General features: G+C 38.6%; 3 protein-coding genes across 5 annotated transcripts; 2 read left to right on the plus strand and 1 right to left on the minus strand.

The window, feature by feature from the left end:
- Positions 1–97: 97 nt before the first annotated feature.
- Positions 98–14427, plus strand: camk1db (calcium/calmodulin-dependent protein kinase 1Db). Of its 3 annotated transcripts, XM_027021445.2 has the most exons (11): positions 98–921; positions 4779–4910; positions 6708–6782; positions 7132–7270; positions 7417–7546; positions 7754–7829; positions 7964–8076; positions 8250–8328; positions 9954–10041; positions 10121–10271; positions 12846–14427. In XM_027021445.2, the coding sequence occupies exons 1-11, from the start codon at positions 827–829 to the stop codon at positions 12935–12937; spliced, it is 1170 nt and encodes a 389-aa protein (XP_026877246.2). In that variant the 5' UTR covers positions 98–826; the 3' UTR covers positions 12938–14427. The 3 variants fall into 3 exon arrangements, with proteins under 3 accessions (XP_026877246.2, XP_026877248.2, XP_026877247.2); XM_027021447.2 differs by lacking the exon at positions 12846–14427 and having other exon boundaries at positions 10125–10245; XM_027021446.2 differs by lacking the exon at positions 98–921 and having other exon boundaries at positions 4796–4914.
- Positions 14428–15213: 786 nt separating this feature from the next.
- Positions 15214–17516, minus strand: ucmab (upper zone of growth plate and cartilage matrix associated b). The gene is made up of 5 exons (XM_027021463.2): positions 17406–17516; positions 17162–17221; positions 16863–16958; positions 15741–15839; positions 15214–15616 (listed from the first exon to the last, which is right to left on the minus strand). The coding sequence occupies exons 1-5, from the start codon at positions 17461–17463 to the stop codon at positions 15519–15521; spliced, it is 411 nt and encodes a 136-aa protein (XP_026877264.1). The 5' UTR covers positions 17464–17516; the 3' UTR covers positions 15214–15518.
- Positions 17517–18943: 1427 nt separating this feature from the next.
- Positions 18944–27948, plus strand: hal (histidine ammonia-lyase). Its single transcript, XM_027021460.2, has 20 exons — positions 18944–19211; positions 19350–19410; positions 19605–19632; positions 19941–20015; positions 22291–22363; positions 22634–22700; positions 22892–22929; positions 23411–23536; positions 23784–23923; positions 24062–24109; positions 24448–24595; positions 25226–25321; positions 25419–25477; positions 25585–25665; positions 26033–26098; positions 26231–26396; positions 26551–26685; positions 27007–27115; positions 27280–27349; positions 27601–27948. The coding sequence occupies exons 1-20, from the start codon at positions 18965–18967 to the stop codon at positions 27730–27732; spliced, it is 1965 nt and encodes a 654-aa protein (XP_026877261.2). The 5' UTR covers positions 18944–18964; the 3' UTR covers positions 27733–27948.
- Positions 27949–27961: the final 13 nt, after the last annotated feature.

Genomic DNA, 27961 nt, shown 5'->3' on the forward strand with positions numbered 1-27961 from the left:
CAAGTCTCTTGCTCTTCACCTCTGGCGTATGCATAATACATCTGAGGAGACCGTGAATGTTATGAAGGGAAGCATTGAATATATTGAGAAGCCTTTTATAGTGACTTTTTTTCTAATTTGTCTTGCTTTTCTTGATTGCTGCTACAGATCTTCGTATATATTTAATCAGTAGTGCAATATCCTTAGTGGATAAACATTGGTACGTGCCGAACATACATTGATGAACTGAATTTTGGTGAGCTGGCTTTTGCTTGCTTGCCTTTGACTGAGCTGAATTTCACATTAAAATTCGGGTCTCAATCAAATCAGCCTTGGTGATTTAATATGTAAACTACACCGAGCTGCTCCGCCTGCCGTTGGTTAAACTGCTAATCCGACTACGTCTGCTCTCATACCACCACTGCTTTTTTTTTTTTTTTTTTTTTTTAAAACACACAATAGACTCAACATCTCTTGCGCAACGAAACTAGTCCACGTAAAGCTTTAATATGATGCAGTCATATTACACTTTCTGTGTCGGATAGTCTTGGTTATCCCCTGTAGGAGTGATCTGGCAAAGCGCAGCAGCTCATGTTGACTGAATTAGTTCCATTTTTAGGTTGACTGCGTAAGTCATCTTTATGGTACTGTCTCCAGTGCAATGACCGCAATGTTTCGAGCCGGTCGGCGCTTCAAGCGAGAGGTGCGACTGTGAACGGTGACAATTGTACCAGCGTTCTTGTTTTATTTTTTCGCGTTACCGATGTATCCTAATTAAAAAGAGGAGGGTATTTTTTTTAATCCTTGTTAACAAGGTTATTTACGGAATATTATTATTGGCGCCAACATGGACATCGGAAACGAAGAGTCCGTGAATGAATGTTGGAAAAAGCAAGTCGATGACATCAAGAAGATTTTTGAGGTTAAGGAGATCTTAGGAACGTGAGTATCTAACTCATTCACGGACCAATCAATAACGGTTTGATTAACTTTTTTTTTTCATTGATTCGAGGTATATGTTGGCTTTGTCCAAAGCTGTTAGAAAACTTTCGCACGACGTTAGGCCTCTTCATATACACTACACATCAGGTGGGCTACTAAAATTATAAACTCGTGTTTATTTACATAATAAAAATTGAATAGGACGTCAGTTCTAGTATTTCACAACACGGCCTTGTTATGGTACTTAAGATTCTGCCGTCACGGTTGTAGCACACTAAAGGAATGTCAGCTTGTTATGGGATGCAAACCTCTGGCTCTATGTAGCCTATCTTACATAAGCTTTAAAACCAGAATCAAGAACGTGTAAAGGGAAACCTCCTCATAATGTTTTAGATAACGGATTCACTGCCAGACCTACATGTTATTGTTCTGGCATCTGTGATTTTTTTGCTCTCAAAATAACAGTACCCGAGTTCGTGCAGGCTCTAAAGCGCTTTGACTCTCTCTCTCTCTCTCTCTCTCTCTCTCTCTCTCTCTCTCTCTCTCTCTCTCTCTCTCTCTCTCTCTCTCTCTCTCTCTCTCTCTCTCTCTCTGTGTGTTCACGTTCCTAACAGTGTTGCTTTGGGGAATTTTTGATACAAATGAACCACTGTGTTGTAAACTATGACAATCGCATATCACGACAAGAATCGGTGGTAAACGTATTATGAAAGCTCCATAAAGGAATTTTCTTAGAGCCTTCATCTAATGGTTTTTGGTAATATATCTGGATAATTAATTAATTTTAGGTAATTCAGTGTCCTGATATCTGGTTTAGTAAAACTGAGAAAGAACTGGAGTGGAACAGGGCAGGTATTATCTGCAGACATGTCCTCATACCCTTACAAAAAAGTCACATACAGCACAATCAAGTCGGAAACACTGCAAAAAAAGAAAAGTGCTCCCCCCCCCCCCCCCCCCCCAAAGTTTTGTGAAATAAATCTCTAACAAGAAAAGGCTGCAGTTTGACTCAGAAAACCTTCTGCTTTACAGAAGTTTTGTAGTTTGAATTGCATGTATTCAAATAATTTTGTGTTTTTCTATATAGTCTTATGTTAGTTCTAAACCTTCAGTATACTATGGTCAAATAGTTGTATTACTACTTTTCTTGTGGCAGTGGCAGCAGTTGTCAGCGCACTACTGTGCTATTATAATGTGCTGTCCTCTTACAGGTCATCCCTAAGTCTCCAATGAATCAGCATTCACCCACCCCACCCTACATACACAAGCAAACTATTTCCAGCACTGTGGATTACAACATAATGAAGCAAGAGATTGTTTCAGAAGTTAGTGGTTTAGTGACTGTTTTGCAAAGCTCATTAAAGAAAGATCAGACTGAAAGCTGAGAGGTCTATTTGACTAATTTTCTAAGGATTTCCCATCATAATTTACATAAGACTGTTATCACAAGATGCTTCTAATTATTCAGCCTACTGGAAGACCTGCTGGCAACAATTAACAACACTATGGCTCTAAAATTGTCAATGCTAAAAGTGAATATTTATTGGATTTTTACACTCAGACCACCTTTGGTTTTCTTGTGTACATTAGAACACAAAAACAACTGTTGCATGTATTGACACATTTTTGATTCCTCCTGTCAGCTTTGTTGTCCTCTCTAGTTTTGACTCTTAGTTCTCTCAAAAATCCCCCCCCACACACACACACACACATATATATACACTTCCTCATTCTCATCCTGTGGGTGCTTTTTGCGGTGGATAATTCCATTGTTCAAGCTTCAATCCACCTACCATTTTAGACTGAGACGCTCGTAACCCTCAATACTATAGTAATGGTTCATGCTGAACATAGTGTTGCTGCACATCATCTCAAGGCAGCACAAACATTGTCTATTGATCATCACAGGACTGAACTTTGCAGTATTAAGCTCTCAAAACTTACATTTTTACTGTGTGTTATGAGCACCCTGATCAGGATGTTCCAGATGAGAGAGGGATGGGTGTTTGGATGAATCGGCAAATGTAAATTATTTAGGTGAAAATAAAGCAAGTAGTGTTTAGGCATGTTGCATCAAGAAGTCATTAATGTGTTTTGTAATGTATCTCAAGAAAAATAATCAAATAAGCAATATTTAGTTATTATTGTGCAGCCTACACTCAGTAGTGTGCTGTCATGTGATGCTGGCATGCACCATCTTCTTCTCATTTTGCGACTCCATTCATGTACGAGTTACCTGTGCTCACCCAGAACTGCTGCTGCTGAATTAAAGCACTCTTAATGTGGTAGGCTGTGCCTATTGAGAATAAACCTAAGAACAGGTTTCTTTCCCACACTCAGTTTTGTCCCAGTCCTGGGCTACAAAGGTCTGATAATACTGACTGTAATATACTGACAAATACTGTAAATACCGACTGTAAATACAAACAAATACCACATTGTTTGGCAAAAGAGGGCAACTGATTTCTGTCTGTTATTTTCCGCTTGTTCAGTTCAGTTCCTATTAACCTGTATACATGTGTGTGTAACCTGTGTACAAATCTAATAGAGAGCAATCAAAAAAAAGTATGTGTAATGTATTTACAGTACTGTTGATTCATGAATAATCATTTCTTACTCCAGTTTGTTTTTTTTTTTGTTTTTTTTCAGAAAGCCATTTTGATCTGAGAAGAAGATATTTTTAGTGACTGTTATATCAGCTAAATACATTGAAATATGGAGCAGATACTATTGTAGTGAACTTGGTGAAGGTATTAAAATGGATTAGTGTTTATCAAGTATAAATGTATTAAAATGGATCAGCTTTGATCAAATATAAATGATGTTTGTCCTATTTTCGTCCATCTTTCAGATTTATTTACTTTGCACCTCTCATTGAGACCGACATGTTTAATCTGATTTTCATGGTTTCTCTATAAATGGAAAGTCTGTGTAACTGGAGCTATCTTAAAACCAGTGTGCAGGGGTCTAGTTACAGATCATTTATAAATTTGATGTCAGAATGTGTGGGGGTTTTTTTTGGTTTTTGGTTTTTTTTATGATAAATACTTATAAAATACTTGAAAATAGCACATCTTAGTTCAGTGCTAAAAGACATTTATTGGGCAAAAAAAATTACCTTTGGTTTTACTAGATTGTAAGGAGTCAAAGCTTCACTTGTGTCATGACATCAGCCTGAGGGAACTGATTAGCCACCTCTTGCTGGGTTAGACCTGAACATCTGTGTCCTTGTGCTGGATTGTGTGTGTGTGTGTGTGTGTGTGTGTGTGTGTGTGTGGCAGTGGCAGGCAAGAGGGATTACTGTGGATTTTCAGTGACCACTGAAGGCTTAGCTACAGACTGCAAACTGTAGTTGATTTAAGAACCCATTGTGCACAACCGATTGCACTCAGTAAATAAAATAGGATGTTCTGGAACGGCCAATACAGAATTGACATGTGCATGTCTCTATGTTGATTTACAATAGAGTTAAATGGCATTTCACACTTTCTTACAACTACAATTTTTTGTTAATACATTTAACACATCTTTTCAAAGCTGATATAAGCAATATGTTGAGAAACACTTTGGCTAAACGGTCTTTTTCTTTTGAGAGCATTCACTAAAATAGATGGTATGAGAGAAATAAATGTCTCCATAACAGCAACCTAAAATTTCAGTATGGTGTGTTAGTAATAAATGGTCAGTAAAGCAGAGGTACCGATCTCGGCTTGTTAATGATTTTGTGTGTGAATACAGCACAATGAAGCGGGACTGAGTGATGAGATGAGATGCTTGGATGGAAGCAAGAAATGCTAACATCTTACAGCAGCTTTAATCTTTCTTTTGAGTGATTTCTCCCTCTGATTCTGTGGCAGGGGTGCCTTCTCAGAAGTAGTTCTTGCTCAGGAGCGGACCACGGGGAAGATGTATGCAGTGAAGTGTATTCCTAAGAAGGCTCTGAGGGGGAAGGAGAGCAGTATTGAGAATGAAATTGCTGTACTCAGGAAGTAGGTATTGCTCAGCTTATTAATTCCTTAATATGAAACAGTAGAGAAATTGTTAAAAGCCATCATATGATGATAATAGTGATATATACTCCAGACATTCAAAACTGTCACTGCTTTTCCTCCGTTAATATCAACAGGACACACACACATGCACACACACTTAGAATACACCCTTACTATGTCAATTTTCCTTTAAACAGTTGAAATGCCAACATAGCAGACAGTCCCTAAGAGTCCCTAAGACAAACTGAAATACTAATCAGTGCTAACTGTTGCATCTACTCTACTGAAAGCTAGATATGTCAGGCTTTTTAAAAGTGCCCTCAATCTGCCCTACCTATCCCACCCACCCGGATGCACCTTCTCTTTAAGGGTCTGCAGTGTTCACAGGGCTGCGGTGCTCTCCCCCACACAGCGGTGACTCACAGGATGCCTTAAGCTCCCATTGCTATTCTATGCACGTTTGCACGTGAGCACTGTTTGATGGTTGTCATGGTAAAAGAGCAGCACTGAGAACATGGCTGCTTGTGATGAGGCAGAGGGGCTGTGCAGACAGCTGTGAATCATACTCTGGCACACCAGGCCACACACATGGGTTAAGCTACAGATACAACGTAGTCCATAAGTAATTGGAAGGTGACGGGTTCTGTCAAGGCTCTGTACACCAGTCCATTGGATTTGACATAAAAGTGCAACTTTATAGTTTATTTCTAATAACTGTGTACACATACATATAAACTATATGGTAACTGCTATGGTTCAGTTTGGTGTTACTCAGTAAAAGGCAACCCAGCTTCTTTTGGAAAATGGGGTAAGAGCACAGGATTAGCCATTGTACAGCACCCCTGGAGCTGAGGGGGTTCAGGGACTTGCTCAAGGGCCCAACAGTGACTGCACGGCTGAGCCAGGACTCAAACTCCAAAACTTCCATTTGCTAGCCCAAAGGCCTACCCACTAGGATATCACTACCCCTACTGAGGGCTTATGCACTGTTAAGATATACACTTTAGCAGGCTTGTAAAAGACCTTTCTTAAAATTGATTTGTAATTGATTGATATGTAATTTTGATGTATGTAATTATCAACATTATGAAGTCATGTATACTGTAACTACCAGGACATATCAACATGCCTAAGAGTTTGATAGGGTATGTTTGTGTTTTACCACAGAAATCAAACTCAATTGTGATCTCACTGCACATGCGCAAGAGGAATTGTCTGTGTATTGGCATTAATCCTACTGTTTTTATTTTATTGTATAGAAGTTAAATTTTAAGATAGGTGGAACATCCCTGTCCTGTGCTATTGTAAAACCACATCAACATAAATGGCGTAGATGGCAGTGACTGATGAATTGTGCATAGTAATATATGAGCTACAGCCTTTAGGAATACACTTATAAACCCTTCCTACAAACAGTTATGCCTCATAAGGTCACCAGTGTGTGTAGGTACTATACATTGTAGATGTTTCTAATAAAGTACTTGCTGTGTGTTGAAACTAATAGGACACCTACCAGTCATTATAATAAAGTGTTTGATGCATATATTTGCATTGCACATACCAATAGTGAGTTAAAAAGCCTGAATTGACTGTCGGCCTAGTGGGAGTATAAGTAGTATTCAATACTTTAATATGTCTTAGTGGAGAGTGAAATGGAATATGGAATATTGAGTCAGGGAGATGTAGGTCTGAATCATTTACATTTCCAACACAACACAACACCACATCACACTGTTCTGTTGTACATCAACTGCCAAACTGCACAAGCTGATCGTGTTTTGTTCCTTTTTTCAGAATTAAGCATGAGAATATAGTGGCTCTTGAAGACATCTATGAGAGCCCCAACTACCTGTACCTCATCATGCAGCTGTGAGTGAGAGCTTATTGAGAGGGACTACCTATGGCTCACTCTGTACTGAAACTAACTTATCACCATCAGCAAACCAGCTAGACTGTAAAAAAAAATTAATAAATAAAAAGAAAAGGCAAATCTAATTAGTCTACTGAGTGGCTTATATTAAGCAGAAGAAAAGAGACTTCTTGCATCCGTACAAAAAGAATAGACTACAAGCATTTGTCATGGTACCTGTTTGTGTGTGTGTGTGTTTCTATGTTTATTTAATGTTATTTTCAGAAGATTTATAACAGGATCAACAACTAATTGTCTAAAATGGAGGGCAGGTAATGAATGTGCTGGGTTCATTGTATTTGTTCCAAGTGTGTCTGGAGGGGAACTGTTTGATCGGATCGTGGAAAAAGGCTTTTACACAGAGCAAGATGCCAGTGCTTTGATAAAACAAGTTCTAGATGCAGTCAACTACCTGCACTCTCTGGGCATAGTCCACAGGGACCTCAAGGTATGGGCTGCTCCTTTCCCCTCAGTCAGTTAAAGGTGCAACAAGACATAGAGAAACATTCCCATTTGGAGGCTATAGTAATTAAGGCTGTTTTCTATATGAATCCTCTGTTGTCATTTCCTCCTCAATGTCCTCTGTCTTGTTAGCCAGAGAACTTGTTATACTTCAACCCCCATGATGAGTCCAAAATAATGATCAGTGACTTTGGCCTGTCAAAGATGGAAGGAGCTGCAAGTGATATTATGTCCACAGCTTGTGGGACTCCAGGATATGTTGGTGAGGTTGTCAGTCAAATGCTAGCTATAGTTTATCTATTCTGAGGAACTTTCGACATTATCCATCCTACCCTTAAAGACAAACTTTCCACTAGAGAGCAGTACACAGTTACATTGTCTAGTCACTGGTTAATTTCAACTAGCCACTCACTGTTAGCCTTTAATCATTTGTTGGTGTATTCAGCATTGTTTTTTCCCTTTACCTTAGCTCCAGAGGTGCTTGCACAAAAGCCATACAGCAAAGCAGTAGACTGCTGGTCTATTGGAGTTATTTCTTACATACTGTGAGTAGCTATTTCCAGTTAGCTATAGCTACTTCCAGGTAGTTATAGCTACCTGATTTCTATAGTTATAGAAAATAACATTTGAATGAATGCTGTACTGTAAACTGAGTGTTTGTCTGTCTTCTCTGTCACAGATTATGTGGCTATCCTCCTTTTTACGATGAGAATGACTCCAAACTCTTTGAGCAGATCCTTAAGGCTGAATATGAGTTTGATTCACCATACTGGGATGACATATCAGACTCAGGTGAATAGTGGATTTGATACTGAGAAGATGCATCTGTTTGTAAAATGTATCATTGTACATAACATGATTATTTCAGAAGCTTTCAGGTTTCTCTACTATGCATGTTTTAAAAACATACGGATGATTGCTATTCTGCAACTCTGCATGACTGAATGCAAATTGCTTTCTGACAGCTAAAGATTTTATTAGTAATCTAATGCAGAAGGATGCTGAGAAACGGTTCACATGTTCTGAGGCTCTTCGCCATCCCTGGTTAGTACTACTTTACACAACAAACAAGACATAGTAGGTGTGTGCATGTACTAGAGCTTTTAGAGGTTTTGGGCTATTAGGGTTGGAATAGTATGTAAGTCTTGGACTGTAGTATAAGAGACACTGTAATTACCATGTCTAATAATTTAGAACATAATGCTTTTGAATAATTCAGCCCAGACTTAGAGACAAATAATATCCTGTGCTGTGTTTGAATCGCTGTGTTCGCTTGACTAACAATGTGGGTCATGTCTGAGCAGCTAGATGGTGATGTACACATACTCAATATATATTCATCTTCTCAAAGGTTTTGTGGTAGGGTGAGGGGGAATTATGCAAGTGCCAGTTTATGTCTAGTTCTGTTATGTCATCAAATTCCAAGTTGAGACCAGTGTAATGTAAGGAATGCAAGATAGATCCAAAAGTTTCCCAACATTACATAACTTATTTTAATAAAGACTTACTAGTAACCCTCACTATGAAGACACAGAAGTGCCAAATCAAACTAGACATACACTTTTAAAGGAGCACTAAGTCATTTTTCAAAGGATTGTTTTTCTTCTTCTTTTGAGGCATTTGAGGCCATTATAAAGACAGCAAGTGTCCCAGATGTTATGTTTCAGAGATTCTGTACTAAATATATTTTAAACATGCTTGTGGGGGACCAGTTCTATGGAGCATTAACTAGTTCATTCTACGACTACAAAGAAATTTGATTGTTCATCACGTTTCAAAATAATAATAATAATAATAATAATCACTTTCATAAACACTGCTTTCTACTTTTTGGTGTTAAAAAGGACTTATTGCTCCATTACGTATACAAAACATCTATCTGTATAAAAGCCTTTATATTTTAAAAGCATCTAATTATTTAATTGTTTTATATTCGTGTTTAAAAATATATTGGCGGGGCGGTTAGTGTGTTCAGTCATATTTTGAAAGCCAGAGCTTTATTGGAGGAGGGATGCGAGGAGACGCCAATGCGCCAGTTAAGAAAGCGAGGACAACCCCGCCCCCCTCCCCCCCGTAAAACTTATGTTCCTTTCCACCGGTTGTGGATTAATGTGATGTCATTTAAGATGTTGTTTGTTTGAATTTGAAGCAGAAAACGATGCACGATCCGTTTTCTTATTGATATAGGTTTATTGAGTGAGAAACACACAATAAAAAATACGAAAAGATATATCAGTGATATATCAATTATAATAACAGGCCGATTTAAATGAGATTAGCTGCCATTAGCTAACGGCTAACTGATAATAAAACAGGTTTATCAGGCAAGCAGCAAAAATATTAAAAGTGAATTTAATTAGAAAGGTGAAGAATAGCAAGCAATAAATCACCAAAATTAAGATAACGTTATCGTGTGGATGTGAGTTTAAATTCGTAAAATTGTCTAAATTTCCATAATAGCTAACCAAGCTACCTCTCGTTTGCTCCGCTGAGCTGCACAATGTGGTCTGCCACATTTAAGTCTATGACAAAAACAGCCAATCGTAAATAAAGAAATTATTTTACACTAAATAATTTTACCTCCCCCAGCTGACAAATGGTTTTATTTTGCTCGTTCATATGTCCGTCCTTCAAATGACAAATATCAATATATTTTTTTCTCACCTCAGGATAGCTGGCGACACGGCTCTTTGTAAGAATATCCATGAGTCAGTGAGTCGGCAGATGAAGAAGAACTTTGCTAAGGCTAAATGGAGGGTGAGTAGCTTCTCCAGATGTGCGCTTCTTATAGTTCTGCAGTAAGCTGTGGGAGCCAACCAGCCTCTCTCCCTCCTAGCAAGCCTTCAACGCAGCAGCCGTAATCAGGCATATGAGACGTCTGCATCTGGGCAGCAGTATGGATTCCACTCAGCAAATGAACCCCAAGCAAACCTCTGTGCTTGTCAAGAGCCAGTCTGTCGATGTATCCTCTTACAACCGCAATGACTGTACGTTGTCTATATTGTTTTCACTGAGCTTCTTCCTAATTTTTTTTTACCATTCTCACTTGAATTGTTAACACACATTGTAAAAGCCCCTAAAGTTGTTTAACAATATATCTGTGCAGTGTACTTAACTGAGGTTTTGCTGACTAACTGTTCTTATGTTCTAGTTAGAATGTAGGGGTGTGTTTCCCGATAACGATTAATCTTAGCGATTTACGAAAAATTTAAGAAGGACACAACTTTTAAAAGGCCAGCTTTCGAGAGTGTTTCCCAAAAGCCTCCTTAGTCTCCAAAATTAGGAGCGGGTTACTCCTACTCTGCATATGCGCTGGAAAAGCACCACCAGTCGAAAACTGAACCACCGATTTATACACAGTTTCTCATTATTATACCACAAAGGTATCATTAGGAAAACAATTATTATAAACTTATCATTAATAGGTATTTAAATTACTGGTTAAAAAAGAAAAATGAAAAACATTACACTTGCAATTCCTAGCTATCGCATATCAAGTCTACAAATAAGGTGCACAATTAACCTTTCATGCATCAGTCCAGAGTATGCCAAACAGCAGCGCAAACGGAATTTTTGCAAAGATGTAACTCACCCAAATTTTGGAAGACACTGAAGAAAAATACTCTTTCCAAAGCTACAGATTTTGTAGGAGATTAACAAAGTTGCAAGGAAAATATTTTTTCAGTGATTGTTGTATTTCATTAATTATCTTTCAAGTGGTAGGCACAAATAAAGTTTAGTGAAAGTGAAACTTGCCCCCCAATAAATGCCTTGGAGTCTATATTAAGTTTATAACAAAAACAATAAACACAGGTCACTTATCCCAAACAAATGTTTCTATAAATTTAGGCAAAAACATCTCATCATTTGCTTTTGTGTTTCCAAGCCAGCCTGGTAAAGTACTTACTTCCCTTTCTCCTGGTAATTCATGACAATAGTGAGTAAGTAGCTTCGGAGTGGATACCTGCTGTCCTCTAGTACACATATCTGCCCACAAAAGTACCATCCCTTGCCATCTGACACACTCCAGAATTGACCACACTCCAGATGAAGGAGTCATTAGTACTCTCAGGAAACTTGACCACAATGTCTGTCAAGAGGTCTTGCATATGACTTGCAAATTCAATGCAGAGAAGCCTTTATGGCAGATGTAGTTAGAGCTCAAGAGTCTGAGAGTGTGCATAGAATAGAATAGAATAGATTAGTCTTTATTGTCATTGTACAAGTACAGTGAAATTCTCTGTGATTTCTCTGCTGAGCTACTTAGTAAAGAAAATGAGAAAACTAAAAATATATATACTAGGTGGTGAAGACATATATGTATATGAAATTTATAAAATGAAGACTGTCTTATTTCACCACCTTGTATAATTGTATAAAAGTAAGTCTGTCACAGCCCCCTCCTCGACTCCTCCCCCTAAGCTCATGTAGCCTATCGGCACGTGGCTTTCATGTATGCGTCTTGTCCTTGCTATGTGTGTGTATGTGTGTGTCTTTCTCCTTATTGTGACACCCCTTTCTGGTTTGTCAGTTATTCCTTGCACCTGTTCCTCATTTCAGTTCTCTTTCTCTCATGTATTTAAGGCCCTGTGTTTGTTCCTCTCTTTGTCAGTGTTTGACCCAGTGTATGCTGTTTCAGCTGCCCCTCTGTGCTTAAAACCATTTATTGCATATAGTATTTTTGTCTTGTTATTGCTCAGTGTTGTTCTTTGTGTTTTATTTTTGTTTCATGTTCAATAAACATCTGTGTTTTCTGAGGGACGACTTGTCTCAGCATCCTGCCTCTGCCTCCTCGGCTGTGACACAGTCCAGTTGATTGGTTGTCATAACAAGTTTAGTAGCCTAAATGAAGGCACTTCTTTTCAAAGAATGCATTTATTAATTTAACTCTACTACCACCACCACTACTACTACTAATAATAATAATAATAATAATAATGATACAATGGGAAATGTATTTTATTTAAATTATTTCAATTAAATCTGTACATCACCAAATAATCTACTGTACATTAATCAGGTGTTATTGTTTGTTTCATGTGAATGAAATTATTTAAACCCTGGAATAAAATGAAAGAATATATGTTTATGCTAAGAATTGAACTAAAAGACCTTCATAGTGGGAAGTTGTGACACTACCCACTAAACCATATACATACATCCAAAGTTAATTTAATGCTAGGAAAATACTAACTACAATAATTTCTGTTGGCATTGGATATAGTGTAAGTGATCCAGTTTACATTTTCAAAAATAAATATTTTCATGATTTTGTGTTTTTATATATGCAAATATGCTGTTGTCATGCATGTGGAAAATTAGTGACTTCTATCCTTTTTGAGGTAGAACTGCATGTGAACTTCAAGTTAAGAAGTACTCTGGTCAGAATACTCTTAAGTTACAAATGAATTTAAGTACTACATTAGTTATGATGGGTTTTGGGAAACGCTCATAAATTTAAGTAAGTTCTTAAATTCAAGGTTACGAAGTATTTAGTGTTACAAAAGTTTTGGGAAACCCACCTTAGAGCAATTTGTCAGGAGGGTCTTATTTTTTGGTAGATGAGTCGCAGGGAGTGGTGAACACAGGGGCAGCGGTGGAGCGATGCACACACCCTACCACTGTCACCACCATCATCACCGGCTCCAAGTGATGGCGCTTCCTCCCAGGAGCATCAGGCCACAGAAGCATCAAACACGTGAAGCATCATCTGTGTCATCCACTGGTAACATTACCTTCAGACATGTGCTTTCTGCTCTTTATGCACTCTGTTCAGTCCCTGGCCTGTCCATGGGAGTGTAGCATCCTGGTCTGCAGGACTGGGTCAGAAAGTGCCATGTCCTTCAGGAGTTGAAAGCAACAGCAGGTGTGATGAGAGGCTCTGTTAGGGATCAGAATTGCATTTGAGGACCTGTGGGTGTCTTATCTGGATACTGCAGCTGAGTTCAGCTGGTGTGACTTCTTCATGAAATGATGCACTACTGAGTTAATGGACTATATAAATGCTCACTTTAGACTGAAATTAAAATTAACTATGTAACATAGAGAAGGTGTATATAGAATCATTATGTGGACCATTGTGTGTTTAAGCTGGGCTAACATTGACTGGGCAACCAGACAGAACGGCAGCTTCCACTAAAGCCAAATGTAAATTTAGATGATAACGTGAACTGACCTGGTCCTGGGCCTTGGTCTGCATTTTGAATTAATATCTTGTTGCAATTGTGTGAGTGGTCACATGATCATCAACAAACCACTAATTAAGCACTATTACAGCATACAAGATAAAGAAGAAAAAGCTGTGTGTTCATTTCTTAATGATGTCAACTTCATGTTTATAGCATAGTAGTAATTCATTCATTGGTATAGTAATTCAATCATCAAGTTAGTCAAACTATATGACTACATACTATATGACTATGTGCTTAGTTAACCAGACAACCAGGAGGCAGTTTTCCAAATCACTGTACTGTGGATGTCCTCAGTGATACTTGCTTACCTGTTTTACACTCTTGTGTGTAGAACATTGGTCTTGGCAAACAACACACTGGATTATCATTTGTTTAATCATATATGCATACATTACTGAGTAACACAGACCTTGTGCAGTACTGAAATATATGGTTTAATTTTGTCAGTGTGATTATTGATAAAGAAATATATACTGTGGTGTATTTGAGTGTCAGATTTATGAAACCTTATTTGTAATGTTACCTGAATTGAATATTTATCAAAGTTAGTGGATCTACATATTTTTACATGTAGTCTTGGTTATCTGTATATTTTTGGTTGCAATATTTATTATGTTATTGAACTGTATACATTTTCTCAGGAGTACTTTTAATAATGGTGGATTGCAACATTTTGTTATTTTTATTGAATGATAATAAATGGTGTCAGGAAAGGGATGTTCAATTGTTATTAAAATAATTGTATATTGTAACGCAATTTGTTTCATAGGCAAATTTAATCCTTGATCAAGAGAAGAATCTTGTGAAGTTGGAGTTGGAAAACATTTAATTAAAGTGGTGCTTTGTATTTGCACAAATGTATGCCTTTCTTCCAGTATATTATTCAATTTAATGCAATCTTGATTGCTGCTATGTACTGTATATATTGAAATATGAAAGATGAAAACAGCTACCTCCTGTTTTACCCATTCTTCGTAGAAGCACTCTGAATTTAGCAGCTAGGTGCAGTTTTTTTCATTGCCCTCTCAAAGCTGAGAGAAGCCTTGTTTAGCTCTTTGCTTCTGTTGTCCAGATTTAGAACTTATTTCATCAATATTTTTTCACTCTTAAGGAGAAATGCCTTAGGATTGGATAAAACCTTTTTTAATTTAAGTAATGACAAAGTTTGCACATAGTCACATTCATACATATGCTAACTTTGTTTGCCTTAATAGCATATTTTGCCATTAGTGATATCATGTCCCGATATTCATTTTTGGATATAAAAAATTATTTACTTATGACTACAGCCGAATATGACCTCTGCTGAATTTCTGAAATGTAAACATACTTTTGTAGATGTAATACATCATACAGGATTGTTTACAAAGTCATATATTATAACAAACTTAAAACATTGACACAAGAGGCTGATCACACAGCATGCATAACAACATACCTTTACATAAATTAAATCTTCTCAGTATATCTGCAAGTAAAGCAATGTATATAGGATACTGTTAGCTTTTTTATATTTTGCACAATATATTTAGGTTATGTGCATGCTTCATTTTAGCATTGTTGTGATTCGTTCCATTGCACATTACACACTCTGCTAAGGTGCAGAAATGCCAAAGCATTTAGCACATGAAAAATGGTGCAGAAGTAATTTTAATAGAAAGAGCAAGAATTGAATGGCAGTTGATTCTGTCCTGCCGCTTGTCTAATTCATGTTCAAATTTCTGCTTTTCTGATGGCATTAGTAAATCAAATCATAAGTTGGAAAAAACACCATTTTATGTGATATCAGAGCCTTTCACTCTTCCATTTGCATTTTTTAAACAGCATAAGTAACTGTTGTTTAAAAGATCCCCAGTGGTTGGCACTGTAGCTTGGACCCAAGTGAGTCAAAAGCCCCGCTGAAGATAGAAGAAGAGGCCTTTTTCTAGTAAACAAATCTGAATACTTGCTGGTGAAGGTGCTTTAATGCATTATGCAATTGTTTGGGACCATTATTTTTGTTCATTAGCACATTTTAATATACAAAACCTGTGCTGGGTGGTTTTAAATGGTGCCCTGGTTATACTCATGAGATGGGTCAAGGCCATCATAGTGGAATTCTCTCCACTGCTCAGTCTTCTCTTGGGTCCTCTCGTCTTGCTCTGAAAGAGTGTTTGATGAAAAATGACTTCACGATATAATGAACATGAGGCTAGATAAATAGATCCATAGAATACATATATCAGTAGACAGACAGAGATTGCTTTTCAGGAGAGTTGGTGGTACCATCATGCTCTTCCTCAGCATAAGTCTCAAACTGATTCATCCGCTCTTCATGGTATTCTCTCTTCCTTTCATCAGCTGCCAGCCTCTGTCTCAGCTCAGCTGCAGGGCCACAATTAAAAAAAAAAGTTGTAGGAAAGGGGAGAGTGGTGAAGCATCTGTTGCCATTACTCCAGTTTAGACATGGCCCACACTGCATGGGCGATGCACCTTACATTTGCATTAAACATAAACAGTAGATAATGAACTCTTATTGGAAGGTCATGTTAGGGAGGGTGAAAGACAGAAACAGACGCCATTCAAGGCAAAACAAGACGAATCAAACAGTGTATGTAGCTTCTCCTTTTGACAGTAGCAGACAGCTTATTGCTGGTTTCTCCATGTTTGCCTGTGGCTCCTACCTACCACTGTGGTTAGCCCTCATCACATTCCTCAGCTACCTCCAGACTTGGCAGACCAGAGGCAGCACTTGCAGTGCTCACACACCTCTCTCCCACAGCCATACACCTTAACATTTAGGCTTAATAATAATAATTTAAAAAATTAAATTCTCAAAGTTCAAAGTTTATTTGTTGCATACATAGTCATACATGGTATAACTAGCAGAGAATTGCTTTGAAAAAGTGCAAAAAGTGTAAAGTGTAGCCAGAGCAATCATGATGGCAGACGACCTCACCAGCACCAACTTGACTTTAAAAAAAAAGAGATATATATATAAAATATTCTAGATATATACTAAATAATTCTACTCCCTGTGAAGAAGTAAGCAGCTCCATTCATGCTTAACTGGCTGATAGAGAAGCATTCAATCATAGCATTTGGTTAAAAGACACCTCTAGCAATGTTTATTAAAAAAGTATTTTCTGCCTGTAGTATTCACACATCTGCATAACCACCAACATATTTCTTAGGCTTCAGTAGTCAGTTTGTGTTGTTTCCATCTCACTGTAATATTCATGTCAAACCTTATAGGCAGCTGGAATATCCTAATGATCAGTGTGAAGACTGGTGTTCCAGAGTGGAATATTACCCAAGACTCGTTCCTACAACCTAGACATCATACAGATTTACTTCAGCCCTCAGCCTCAGCAGGATGAACTCCTAGTGCAATATAAAGAAACTCACCATTGATCTCATCCTGTGATTTCACTGCCCTTCTGTTACGGCGCCTGAAGAAGTTAGTGGCATCCCTCTCTTGCATGAAAATCCCCTTTAGCTCACCTTTAATTCACATGATAATGAAAAAAAACATATTACATTTGTCAAGTTTCAAGGACACAAACGTTCCCTCGCCCAACCACAACAGACTTTCACTGTTATGGGAAACCTGATTTACTCTCCTCCCTGAGAACCTTGATGCATTCAACCACTGCAATAATCATCTCAGGCTGGGTGAAGGTGAGAGCTGATAGTGTTTTGGTTACCTTGTGGACCTGCTGCTTTCTTGCCATCAGACAAAGTCGTACTGTCAGCTTTGTGGAACACTGCAGTAGATCAGAAAGAACATCACAAGTAAGTGTTTCCCACCCCCAGATCCATGTGAAAGCAATCACAGCTACATGGTACATAATTTGGAACACTGTTGTTATTCTTGTTAGGACCAAAACATTTACTCCATAAACCAAGAAACTCTATGTAAGGTAGGTTGTGAGTATCAGTCATACTCACATTTGAGGATGAACAGCACAGCCAGACAGTTAAGCAAGACAGGCCGCATCCAAAACATTTTTAGGGCTGTTTCCAAGCTTCAGGAAGGCCAGCTATAAAGGGGATCCAGACAGGAATGGCAGGGAGCTCTCCTCTGAGGCAGAGCTCACTGCTGGGAGAAGAATTGAATTCAGGAACTAGAAAACTGAAGAGTGGGAGGAGCAGAGAGAATTTGTTTCTGGTGAACTAGCCCTCCCTTTAAGAGTCAATGGAATGCTGTTTATTTGTCCATGTTTCTAGTTAATCAGACATTTGTTTATTTATTTATGTCATGTTATTTCTTTTAAAAAGCATTTTATTAACATTTACACTTTACATGAGTTATTCATAGGATGTAGATAAATAATGTCCTTAATCCTGTGATGAAAGCCTACTCTACTCCCTCCTCATTAACATCCAAAACATTACTTTATCCATCTTATTTATCCAATTATTTGTCAACACCGAGATGACTCACATCCCAGGCCTATGAAATGTTATTGCAGCAGGGAGTGTTTTGCATTTGAGGTGTAAGGCTATGGGGCCCTTCACACAAGGGCTCTCTCATAGCAGCTGCAGTGAGAGTGAAGTCTACTGGAGGGGTTTACCTGCACGGGTGTTCGTTCACCTAGAATCTGGCCAAGCCTCAGGACTGGGTGAATGAATGTATAAACTGTGAAGTGTAGCTTCTGAAGTTCAGGGACAAAAGTGGAGATGTTTGAAAGTCTGTACTTTTGGAGACAAAAAGAGCTTGCTCGTGTGTTGGACAGGCAAAAAGCGTGCCCTTTTAAAGTAGACTGCAATATGCAGTCAGTAAACAGGACATAGGGATGCCAAAACTGACCTTTGAAATAAATATATAGCCTCTTTCAAATTGGCTACACATTTTACTCATGGTAATTAAACGAACGCCATTAATGAGCAAGATTCTTCCATGGGTGCCACCGTGTTTTACCTCAACAGTTAAAATTACACGATGGACTGAATTAGTGGCTGTTTTAGTTTTAAGGTCATTGTTTCTCTCTAAAGGTGTGGAAATATAGATAGCATTTTAATGCATGCTAACCATGAGGCTATTGTTTTTCATTTCATCAGCCCAAAATTAATTATTCTTTGTGATAAATTTGTGTTTTTGTTTTAATCTTTTGACTAATGTTACTAAAGTTCCTCAGTGAGAAATTGTATAGTATGACTATATGAATAGAATGGCTTTTTTTCCAATGCATTTTTGCTTATTGAATTGGAAGCACCTGAAAATCATTTGTAGTTTGTATGGGTGGGTGGGTGTGCGTTCTTGTATACCTGTGTGTGGGTGTGTGTGTGGGTGTGGGTGTGGGTGCGTGTGTGTGTAACAAACCTGAGGAGGGTAGAGATAGCTTGCTCAAACACAGTCATGGGTTCAGCTGCTCATGCACTGAGGAGGGGTTCATCAAACTCTCTCTGATTGGTCAGTTGGCCCTCCACCAAATGTGCTCCCTCATATCACCGATCCTTATTCCAAAAACAGGTGGACATCAAACCTGTTTTACAAAAGAAGCACAATGCCACGGTTCACTGTGCATGTCAGGGATGAGTGGCTGACAGTTCCTTGTAAGGACACGTCCAGCACTATAAGATGGTTAGGATTAGAGGCTCTCAAACGCTATGCCAAAAACAAACCTGATAATGGAGGGATCCAGCAGGTAAAAGATGTGTGCTTCACATCCAGGAGGTGCCAGGGACATGGACTGCTGGACGCAGATGACATGATACACGATGTCTTGGAAGACAATGACTTTGTTGAGCTTGGTAATATTAAATATATCTAGCTACACATTTACATTTAAAGTTCTTCTGATGATATGTCAAAGATAATGTCAAAGATATGACAAATGTTTTAAGATAAAGTGCTCAGTGAAATTTTCTGTTTCACTCTGATTTGTTTAGAGATTGAAGGAGACACCATGTCATCTGACTTCATTCCCAGCCAACCTGGACTGTCATACTTGTATCCTTAGAAAAAACATCATTGTGTTGGTGCTATGTATTCCATAGTAAATGAAATGTGTTTAGTAACACCTGGTAACAGTACATCACCGCTTGCAGTGAAAATGGAAACTCATTAATGTAGCAAATTGTTGTAAAGCTGTTTGCAAGCACTATATTAACAGTTAACCTATACAACTTAACAACAGTAACCAGAACAAGAGCCTACAGAGAGCCAGAGGAGGTAAGAATCCATCATACATCTTTAGAGAACTACCAAGAACTTGAGATGTCTAATGAATTAATAGAGGTTTAATGTAAAGATCTTGAAGAAAATGATCTGTTAGAAGAATTAGGTCTTTGAAATAACTTTTAACTAACTAAATTGATTTTAATGGTTATTTTAAAATACTTTCAAAATGTTCCTTTTAAGATATTTTTCAATAAGGGCATATCAATAATTTGCACAGATGATGCTAATAAAAAATATACATATGTATGTTTATATATCTACCCCTGAATGATGACTTGAGCACATGTGGCTATGTTCAGTACATTTCTCTAGATGGCAACAGCCTGACGTCCACTGACCTAGTTAAGCTAGGACATGGCCTCTACAAGATCAAGGTAGAGGAATTTGACACATTTGGCACTGCATAAAAATTGCTGCTGATAGCTCCAAAATTTGTCATGTAACTATAGACTGAATAATGCTGAATATGTTGGTTGTATTATTCTTGCCATTTTACAGGTTTTCCAATCATTTTCACACCTGTCTAAATACCATGTCCACTTCTTCAAAACTCATCACACAGCGTGCTTTTGATACATGTATCTCAGCACATCAGTTAACTTTTCATGTGAAATGCACTTCGACCACCAAAACACGTCATATTTCACCCAGAAGTGACTCATGCTGCCATAAATATAACATATGCTCTTTCCCACAAGACTGCTTTGTCGCTCAATGTACAATGAACTTTAAAACAGAAACAACTTGTAACACTGAGAACTACATATACTGTGTTTCCCTTTCCTCTATTTTTGCATCTACAAATATTTCAAGCCAGCTAAAGAAACTTTTGATTTGGTTTTGATCACTCAAAACCAAATAATCTATACTGAATACCACACACATAAAGCAGGTATGTATGCATACAATCCACAGTTATACTGTATGCTGCAAAACACAGAGTTCATGTTATCAAAAAACAAAGACCTCAAAAAACAGCATGTAACTGTTCACAAATCTACCCATAAAATGTGTTGAGACACAAAACAAACTTCTGAACTGCTGTATTACAATAAAAAAACTGAGGGAAATGCAGTACTGCATGTTTACATTATATTTACATAAACACACAAAAACAAACATATAAATAAAATAAAATTAATTACTCTTACAGTAAAAACAAATAAACCCCCACAATGTCAGGCCTCATCTTGGCATGAGGATTTGGCCACAAATCTGCACAGCTTCCCTTGTGCTCATTCCATGATTTACAGGTATGACACTATCCACAAGAATTACTCAGATGTTTTTGGAAATGTTTTTTGTCTTACCCGTGCTCTTCCTCTTCTTCTGCCTTTTCCTCTCTGTGGTCTTTCTTGCTCCATTTTTGTTTCATCTTTGCTGAGTTTGTTTTTCCCTGAATCAGTGTGTGTTTATATACCTCAGGCAATTATAAGATCTGAGTAAATAATGATGGTGTACTGTATTTTCACATTTGGGATTATGGTTTAGTTCATTGGCATACTGAGTTTTGAATGGACACAGGTGTGTTCCCAATGAGAACTGCATAGTGTGCTGAGAAGTGTGCAGAGTTTTGCAAATTGAGTGCAGCAGAACTGCAAACTATCTTAAGAATTAAAAATAATGTTTTTTGTTGTGAAGAATTATTGTATGATTATGGGATTTTAGCATAAGGAATACATTTTTTGATGCATTAATTCAGTTACAGTATGTATCCAAATAAGAAATATTTCTAAAATAAGAAACCTGACTGTTTTGAAAAGAGTATGTAAATGCCTGCAAAATGTGCTGTAGTTGTACAGACTTTTGCTGGTGGTGAACATTGACTGAGAGAGGTATTCATGAATTTTGGAAGAAGTGGTGCTTGAATGCATTTTGTATCAAAGCAATGCCAATGTATAGACAGTTTAGTTCACATAGTGTAACATGGAGGGACTTTGAGGTGGAAGCATTCGCTGAGAAGAGCGAGATTTATTAGGGGCAAATCCATAACGGGAGTCATAGTCACAGTCCAGGGTCAACACAAAGAGTTCTGGGATACATGGCAAACAAGAGACCAAAAACCACACGATAACAGAAGAGAAGCAGGCTATAACAAATAAAACAACTTATGGGAGCAGGGATGTGCACAAATAACTAGGACAAAGAAACACAACAAAGGCTATGTCAACAACAACCACAGGCAGAGGAAACACAAACAAGGCATGGATTACAATGACCAGCAACAACACAGAACAAACACAGAGCTTAAATACATGGTATAGTGAACATTAAACAAGACACAGGTGATACAAATGAAAGGTGGAGAAAATGAAACACAGAAGCAAAAGAAAGACACGAGACAGGGAAACCATGGAGACAGGGCTGTTCGGAGGGTCCAATTGTTACATATAGTCTACTGGTATGGAGATTGCATTAAGTGTTTTGAAAAAGTGGACATGGTATTGAGAAAAGTGTGAAAACAATTGTAAAAGTGTGAAAACAATTGTAAAAAAATTATAATTACTGTGCATTTAAAACCTTTTATACCAGCATATTTTTAAACACATGCTGAAATTAACATCAGTAACAGTGAACTTCTACCTGGAGATGTATATATCATCTGAACAGAAAGTGTGGGCATTGCTAAAAACATTTTATTACCTCTAGCTGACCCCTGAAGCTGAGAGAAAGGTTGAGCAGTCACGAGAACTTCTGGACACCATAGTGAAAGAGAAGAAAGGTAAGCAGGATATATGTGGATGTGGAGGAGCCATGAAGAACACACTGTGTCAGGAGGTGTCACACCATAAGCCAGAGGGCACACCAACTACAGCAATTCATTTCCAAACTGTTTCTGGTTAGATACCATAGAGCCATCTCCTACAGTTCAAATGAGAATTATGAAAACCAAAACATTTAACCTGTTGAGAATTTTTATCAAATGCACTTTGGGTAAATGCACTTTTTTTCAGGTTAAGCGTAATGAATCTAAACTCTGGTTCTTTCGCAGTTGTGTATGGAATCACCACAGGATTTGGGAAGTTTGCACGGACTGTCATTCCTAACAGCAAGCTCAAGTACAGTCATAGTTTTGATGGCTTGGGTAGTGGGATAGTGTGTCTATGTTGTGTTTTGTACTGCTTTTATATATTTTCTCTATTTTCCTGGTTTCCTGAGGTACAAGGTGTAACTTTGTATCAAGTTCACCCCTATACACCTGCAGTCTTGTAACCTCCTTCAGTGTGTCTGATATATTTTTTCCTTATAGGGAATTACAGGAGAACCTTATTCGCTCACATTCAGCTGGTAAGATTATAGGATTTTCTAATCAGAATTCAATTGTTGACTACAATTATCTTGCTTTCTCCATTACAACACAGCCATTGGCAAGCAGTGTGCTCCTGTCATCTGTTTCTCCCATCTGTTTCTCCTATTGTGTGTTTGGAGTTTTGTTGTGTGGCTGTGTGTTATGTGTGTGGTGTGTTGCTTTGTGTATTTTTTGACTGTGTGTGTTGTGTTATGTGGTGCTGTGTTGTATTTTGTGGTGTGGTTGTGTGTGTTGTGTGTGTGGTGTATTGCTGTGTGATTGTATGTTGTGTTTTTTGCTGTGGCTGTGTTGCATTGTGCATGTTTCTGTGTGTGTTCTGTATATTGCTTTGCAACTATGTGTGTTGTGTGTGGTGCCTTGTGATTGTGTGTGATGTATGGTGTGTGTATTTCTGTGTGTGTTTTGGGTGGTTTTTGTGTGTGGTTGTGTGTTATGTGCGTGGCATGTGTGGCTGTGCAGGGTTGGGCAGTCCACTGAGTCCTGAGAAGACCCGAATGTTACTGGCTCTCCGGATAAACATCTTAGCTAAAGGATACAGTGGCATCTCCCTGGAAACTCTGCACTGCATGGTTAAGGCCTTCAATGGTAAATGAAAGCTTTTCGCAGGGGCTGATCTCTGGGGAATACTGTTTTGCCCTTGATGTGCCTAGGTGTTCTTTTAGAGACACAAAGTCTCTTTCAGAAGACACATCACTATTAATGACGCTGCTTTGATGAACATAGATTTAACACAATAAAAGACATTTCTGAAAGGACTCCCCAATATAATTTTTCCCTTTCCTGATGTTTGGGGGCTAGTTGCTTATCATATCCTTCCATCTTGTTTTCCCAGCATCCTGTTTGTCTTTTGTTCCTGAGAAAGGAACAGTGGGTGCCAGTGGAGACCTAGCTCCTCTTTCTCACCTGGCTCTGGGGCTGATGGGGGAAGGGAAGATGTGGTCACCTAAGAGTGGCTGGGCTGATGCCAAATATGTAAGATACCAGTACTCAAAACTTCATTCATGGCCTGGGTTTGCCAAACTAACTGATGCAACTGGAACATTGTGAAATATATTAACTTCTCTCAACCCCCTTTTAAAGCCTCATCGTTGACCTTTGCATTGCCCGCAGGTATTGGAGGCCCATGGCCTGAGGCCTATAACACTGAAACCAAAAGAGGTACTACTCTGATTACCTCTGTTAAGGTTTAACCACTTCTATCTTTCTCTGTATTAACAAACAGTTTACTCAGCTAAAAATGTGTCCTTGACCCACCTAAAGATTGGTTTCATAACAGGCTGGAATTTACGTTGATAAAGAAGATAAATTAATATGACCTGTCAGAAATAAAAACACCAGCCTAAAAACGTATAGTAATTGCTGGAAGCAGTGACTGGCAATAGTTGTGCATTGAACTATAATACCTTGATATCCATCACACTTAATACGGCTGGCCCAATGATGCTTTCTCCATTTAAATTGTTTTGTGGATGAATTGACAGTGTTTCCATCTGCAGGGTCTAGCTCTGATTAATGGGACACAAATGATCACATCACTGGGTGCAGAGGCCGTGGAGAGAGCCGAGTCCATGGCCCAGCAAGCTGACATCATTGCTGCACTCACCCTGGAGGTCCTGAAGGGAACCACCAAAGCATTTGATAGTGGTAAAAACACTTATTTTCCTATTTCCTACTAATCCCTGGAAGTATATGATGATTTTTGGATTTTGGGGAGTTTTGGAATTTTGTTTGACAAAAATGTTTTTAATAAACCATAGACTATATATAGATTCTATGTTTTAAATCTGAAAATGGTTCTGTCCCACAGTTCTATAATCCAATCCTTCTGACCTATGGAAATAATATAGTGTATACATGCTAAAAACCTTTTTTGTTCTTAGCTATGGCTCTTCTCTTTAGATAAGATGCTGGTTTCAAAAGATTTTTCACCTGGATGCATTTTTTCTTCTCCATTTGGCTGACACATATGTGTTGAGGAAACACATGCTCATTGACCTGCTACATGGTTAGGCACATGTAGGAATACCCATTGGTTTGAGTCAAAAACCATATTTGGACTCATTGTCACCTGATGAGTTCCAAAACAGCTGGTACTGAATGTTTCATTTCAAAAGCAGACCTTTCCCTATCACAAAATGTATCCATCTGTTCCAGAGGTGATGTCTCAGCTTATCAGGAACATATAACTGTGCAAATGTAATGACATTCCTTTTACAGTGCTACCTGTCCCAGTGCTACATGTTTGTCTCACACACACTCTCCACCCCCCTCCAGACATTCATGAGCTGCGCCCCCACCCAGGCCAGAAACAGGTGGCCTTGCGCTTCCGTGCCCTTCTGGACTCTGACCACCATGCCTCAGAGATCGCCGGTGGATACACTCTTCACACATACTTACTTCACACATACTTACCGTATACTGCATCTGGCCATCTCTGGCTGACCATGTTTTCTGTTTGCATCCACAGAAAGCCACAGGTTTTGTGAGCGAGTCCAGGACGCATACACCATGCGCTGTTGTCCTCAGGTAAATCCAGACTCATCTTACTGATGAACAACCCCTCTATCAGCACTGAAAATCACTTATGGTGTTGTGCTCTTCTAAACAGATCTAATCCACATTTTATTTTACAGGTCCATGGTATTGTCAATGATACAATTGCTTTTGTGAAAAATGTCATAAATACAGAAATTAACAGTGCTACAGACAATCCTGTATCCTCCCTGTATTCTAATAAGCTCTAGAAGTGATGTCTCTTCATTGTTAAAGCAACATTGCGCTTGCTGCAGGATGCAGGCCTTGCAGCGCTTCTCTTGACTTCTCATTTTAAAGCTGCTGTAATGGCTTTTAAAGTGATTTCTAAATTCAGCCAGATGTTGTTACTGAAAGAGTCCACCCCTCCCCTCAGTCACACACCTTCCAGTCTTTCAGCCATAACTCACTCTTTTTTTCTTTCCCAGAGCATGTGTTTTAGTGAAAGCCATCAGGATGGAAAGAGAGGTTAGGTTAAGTGTTATTAAAAACAACCACTTTCCTCAGCTTTAAACCTTGTTAGTGTTTTAACCATAACAAATACACTAGATGGTGTTTTCAGAGAGGGGAGAGACCATTTCAGGAGGAAATTTCCATGGAGAGTATCCAGCAAAGGTTAGTAGAATCTAGGTTACTAGAGTTTAGGGTACATACTTATGTTGCGTCCATGTGTAATATAACTATGTGTTTTTCTAACTGCCTAGACAGATCTCCCATATTTTGTTTTCTTTCTCCCCTTTTATATAGGCATTAGATTATTTGTGTATAGGAGTACATGAGTTGGCATCCATCAGTGAGAGGCGTATTGAGCGTCTGTGTAACCCATCTCTCAGTGAGTTGCCAGCATTCCTGGTCAATGAAGGAGGACTAAACTCTGGCTTTATGATTGCGCACTGCACTGCTGCAGCCCTTGGTCAGTTGTCCACCACTCACACACACACACACACGTGCACACCTCCAAGTTATCATATGGTGCCAAAGGCCTAAGCACTGAGCAGTGAGGCTGAAGTATTTAATTCATGTTAGCTCTGTGAGCACACTTACTGAGGGGCCTTCTTTTCTTCCAGTTTCCGAAAACAAGGTGCTGTGCCACCCTTCCTCGGTGGACTCGCTGTCAACCAGCGCAGCCACAGAAGACCACGTGTCCATGGGAGGCTGGGCTGCCAGGAAGGCCCTGCGTGTAATTGAGCATGTGGAGCAGGGTACAAGCCTGGCCCATGCCTGCTCACACCACATGCATGCGAAGCATCGTATATCACTTACAACACTTCAGTCTCTCAGAATTGCACTGTACAGTCCAAACAGCTCAGTTTTGTCCAGAACGGTGAACAGTGCTGAATGCTGGTAATGCAAATGAATGTGGTTCTCCAAACCACTCCAGTCAACAGTAATTGTTTCATCAACAGTGTGGCCATAATCAAGTGCTAGTATCAAATATGATAACTCTCCCAACAATGCAGAGGGTCTGGTGTGTGTCTGGTGAGGTTCTGGATTGAAGGTGTGTTGGATGTGTTCCCTCTCAGTGTTGGCTATTGAACTGCTAGCGGCTTGTCAGGGTATTGAGTTCCTCCGGCCACTCCGTACCACTACACCACTGGAGAAGGTGTATGACCTTGTGCGCTCTGTTGTCAAGTAAGTAAGGAATAAATTTTTTAAACTCACACATCTTTAACTAAAATGGCTGAACCAGTACACTGGTTATTTTAATTACATGTCTCTTTCTCCCTTCATCTGTCACTATGCTATTCTGTTGCTCTCTCTGTTACTTTCCCTCTGTCATTCTCTTTAATGAGCAGACCATGGATAAAAGACAGATTTATGGCTGCAGACATTGAAGCTGTTCACAGACTTCTTGTAGACCAAAAGGTGAGTCTTATTCTGGAGCTAAAACAGTCCTAAATAAAAGATAATCTTTTTTGCATAATGCTTACATAACACTAATGTACAAAATAATTATCAGCATTTCTAACTGAAGAATAGCACTCACCCACTTCATCTTGCAACCTGGACAGATGCTATTCAAATGTCAGTTTTAACTATTATACAAGAGCCAACAAAGCTGGCTTCAGCTGCCAAGTTATCTTCAGCTTGCTTAAGGAGTGCCCTTCTTTGCTCAGGTGTGGAACATCGCTAAGCCATACATTGAGAAGTACTGTACAGATCATTTCCCTGAGTCACGCCCTTCATCTCCCACTGCTTTCTCTCTGGATCCACCCCCATCACCACAGAAACGCCTCAGATTGGAGTGATTCAAATATTATCCTCTGTCAAGCACCAATGAATATGTTTGATTTAAGACATCTTTATATACATTGTTGATAAAGATCATCTTTATTATATGCAACAATGGAATTTTGTATCAAATGCATTATCAGCTTGCATTAACTTTGGATGTGCTATATTGTAATTAATTATAGTGTGTAATCTAAGATGAAAATGTTTCTTATCCTTCTTGCATTTGCCAAGAATACATCTGGG

Source organism: Electrophorus electricus, chromosome 2 (assembly GCF_013358815.1).
Source record: "Electrophorus electricus isolate fEleEle1 chromosome 2, fEleEle1.pri, whole genome shotgun sequence".
Lineage (NCBI taxonomy): Eukaryota > Metazoa > Chordata > Actinopteri > Gymnotiformes > Gymnotidae > Electrophorus > Electrophorus electricus.

What these genes read in the sequence shown, in the direction of transcription:
- camk1db (XM_027021445.2), top strand. Translation starts at nt 827, where the DNA reads ATGGACATCGGAAACGAAGAGTCCGTGAATGAATGTTGGAAAAAGCAA. An exon ending in TGGGACTCCAGGATATGTTG is followed by an intron (nt 7,547 to 7,753) that starts GTGAGGTTGTCA and finishes CCTTTACCTTAG; the next exon opens with CTCCAGAGGTGCTTGCACAA. An exon ending in TTGCTAAGGCTAAATGGAGG is followed by an intron (nt 10,042 to 10,120) that starts GTGAGTAGCTTC and finishes TCTCCCTCCTAG; the next exon opens with CAAGCCTTCAACGCAGCAGC.
- ucmab (XM_027021463.2), bottom strand. Translation starts at nt 17,463, where the DNA reads ATGTTTTGGATGCGGCCTGTCTTGCTTAACTGTCTGGCTGTGCTGTTC. An exon ending in TGTGCTGTTCATCCTCAAAT is followed by an intron (nt 17,222 to 17,405) that starts GTGAGTATGACT and finishes GATCTACTGCAG; the next exon opens with TGTTCCACAAAGCTGACAGT. An exon ending in TGCTGAGGAAGAGCATGATG is followed by an intron (nt 15,617 to 15,740) that starts GTACCACCAACT and finishes ACACTCTTTCAG; the next exon opens with AGCAAGACGAGAGGACCCAA.
- hal (XM_027021460.2), top strand. Translation starts at nt 18,965, where the DNA reads ATGCCACGGTTCACTGTGCATGTCAGGGATGAGTGGCTGACAGTTCCT. An exon ending in ATTCCTAACAGCAAGCTCAA is followed by an intron (nt 22,701 to 22,891) that starts GTACAGTCATAG and finishes TTTTCCTTATAG; the next exon opens with GGAATTACAGGAGAACCTTA. An exon ending in CATGGTTAAGGCCTTCAATG is followed by an intron (nt 23,537 to 23,783) that starts GTAAATGAAAGC and finishes TTGTTTTCCCAG; the next exon opens with CATCCTGTTTGTCTTTTGTT.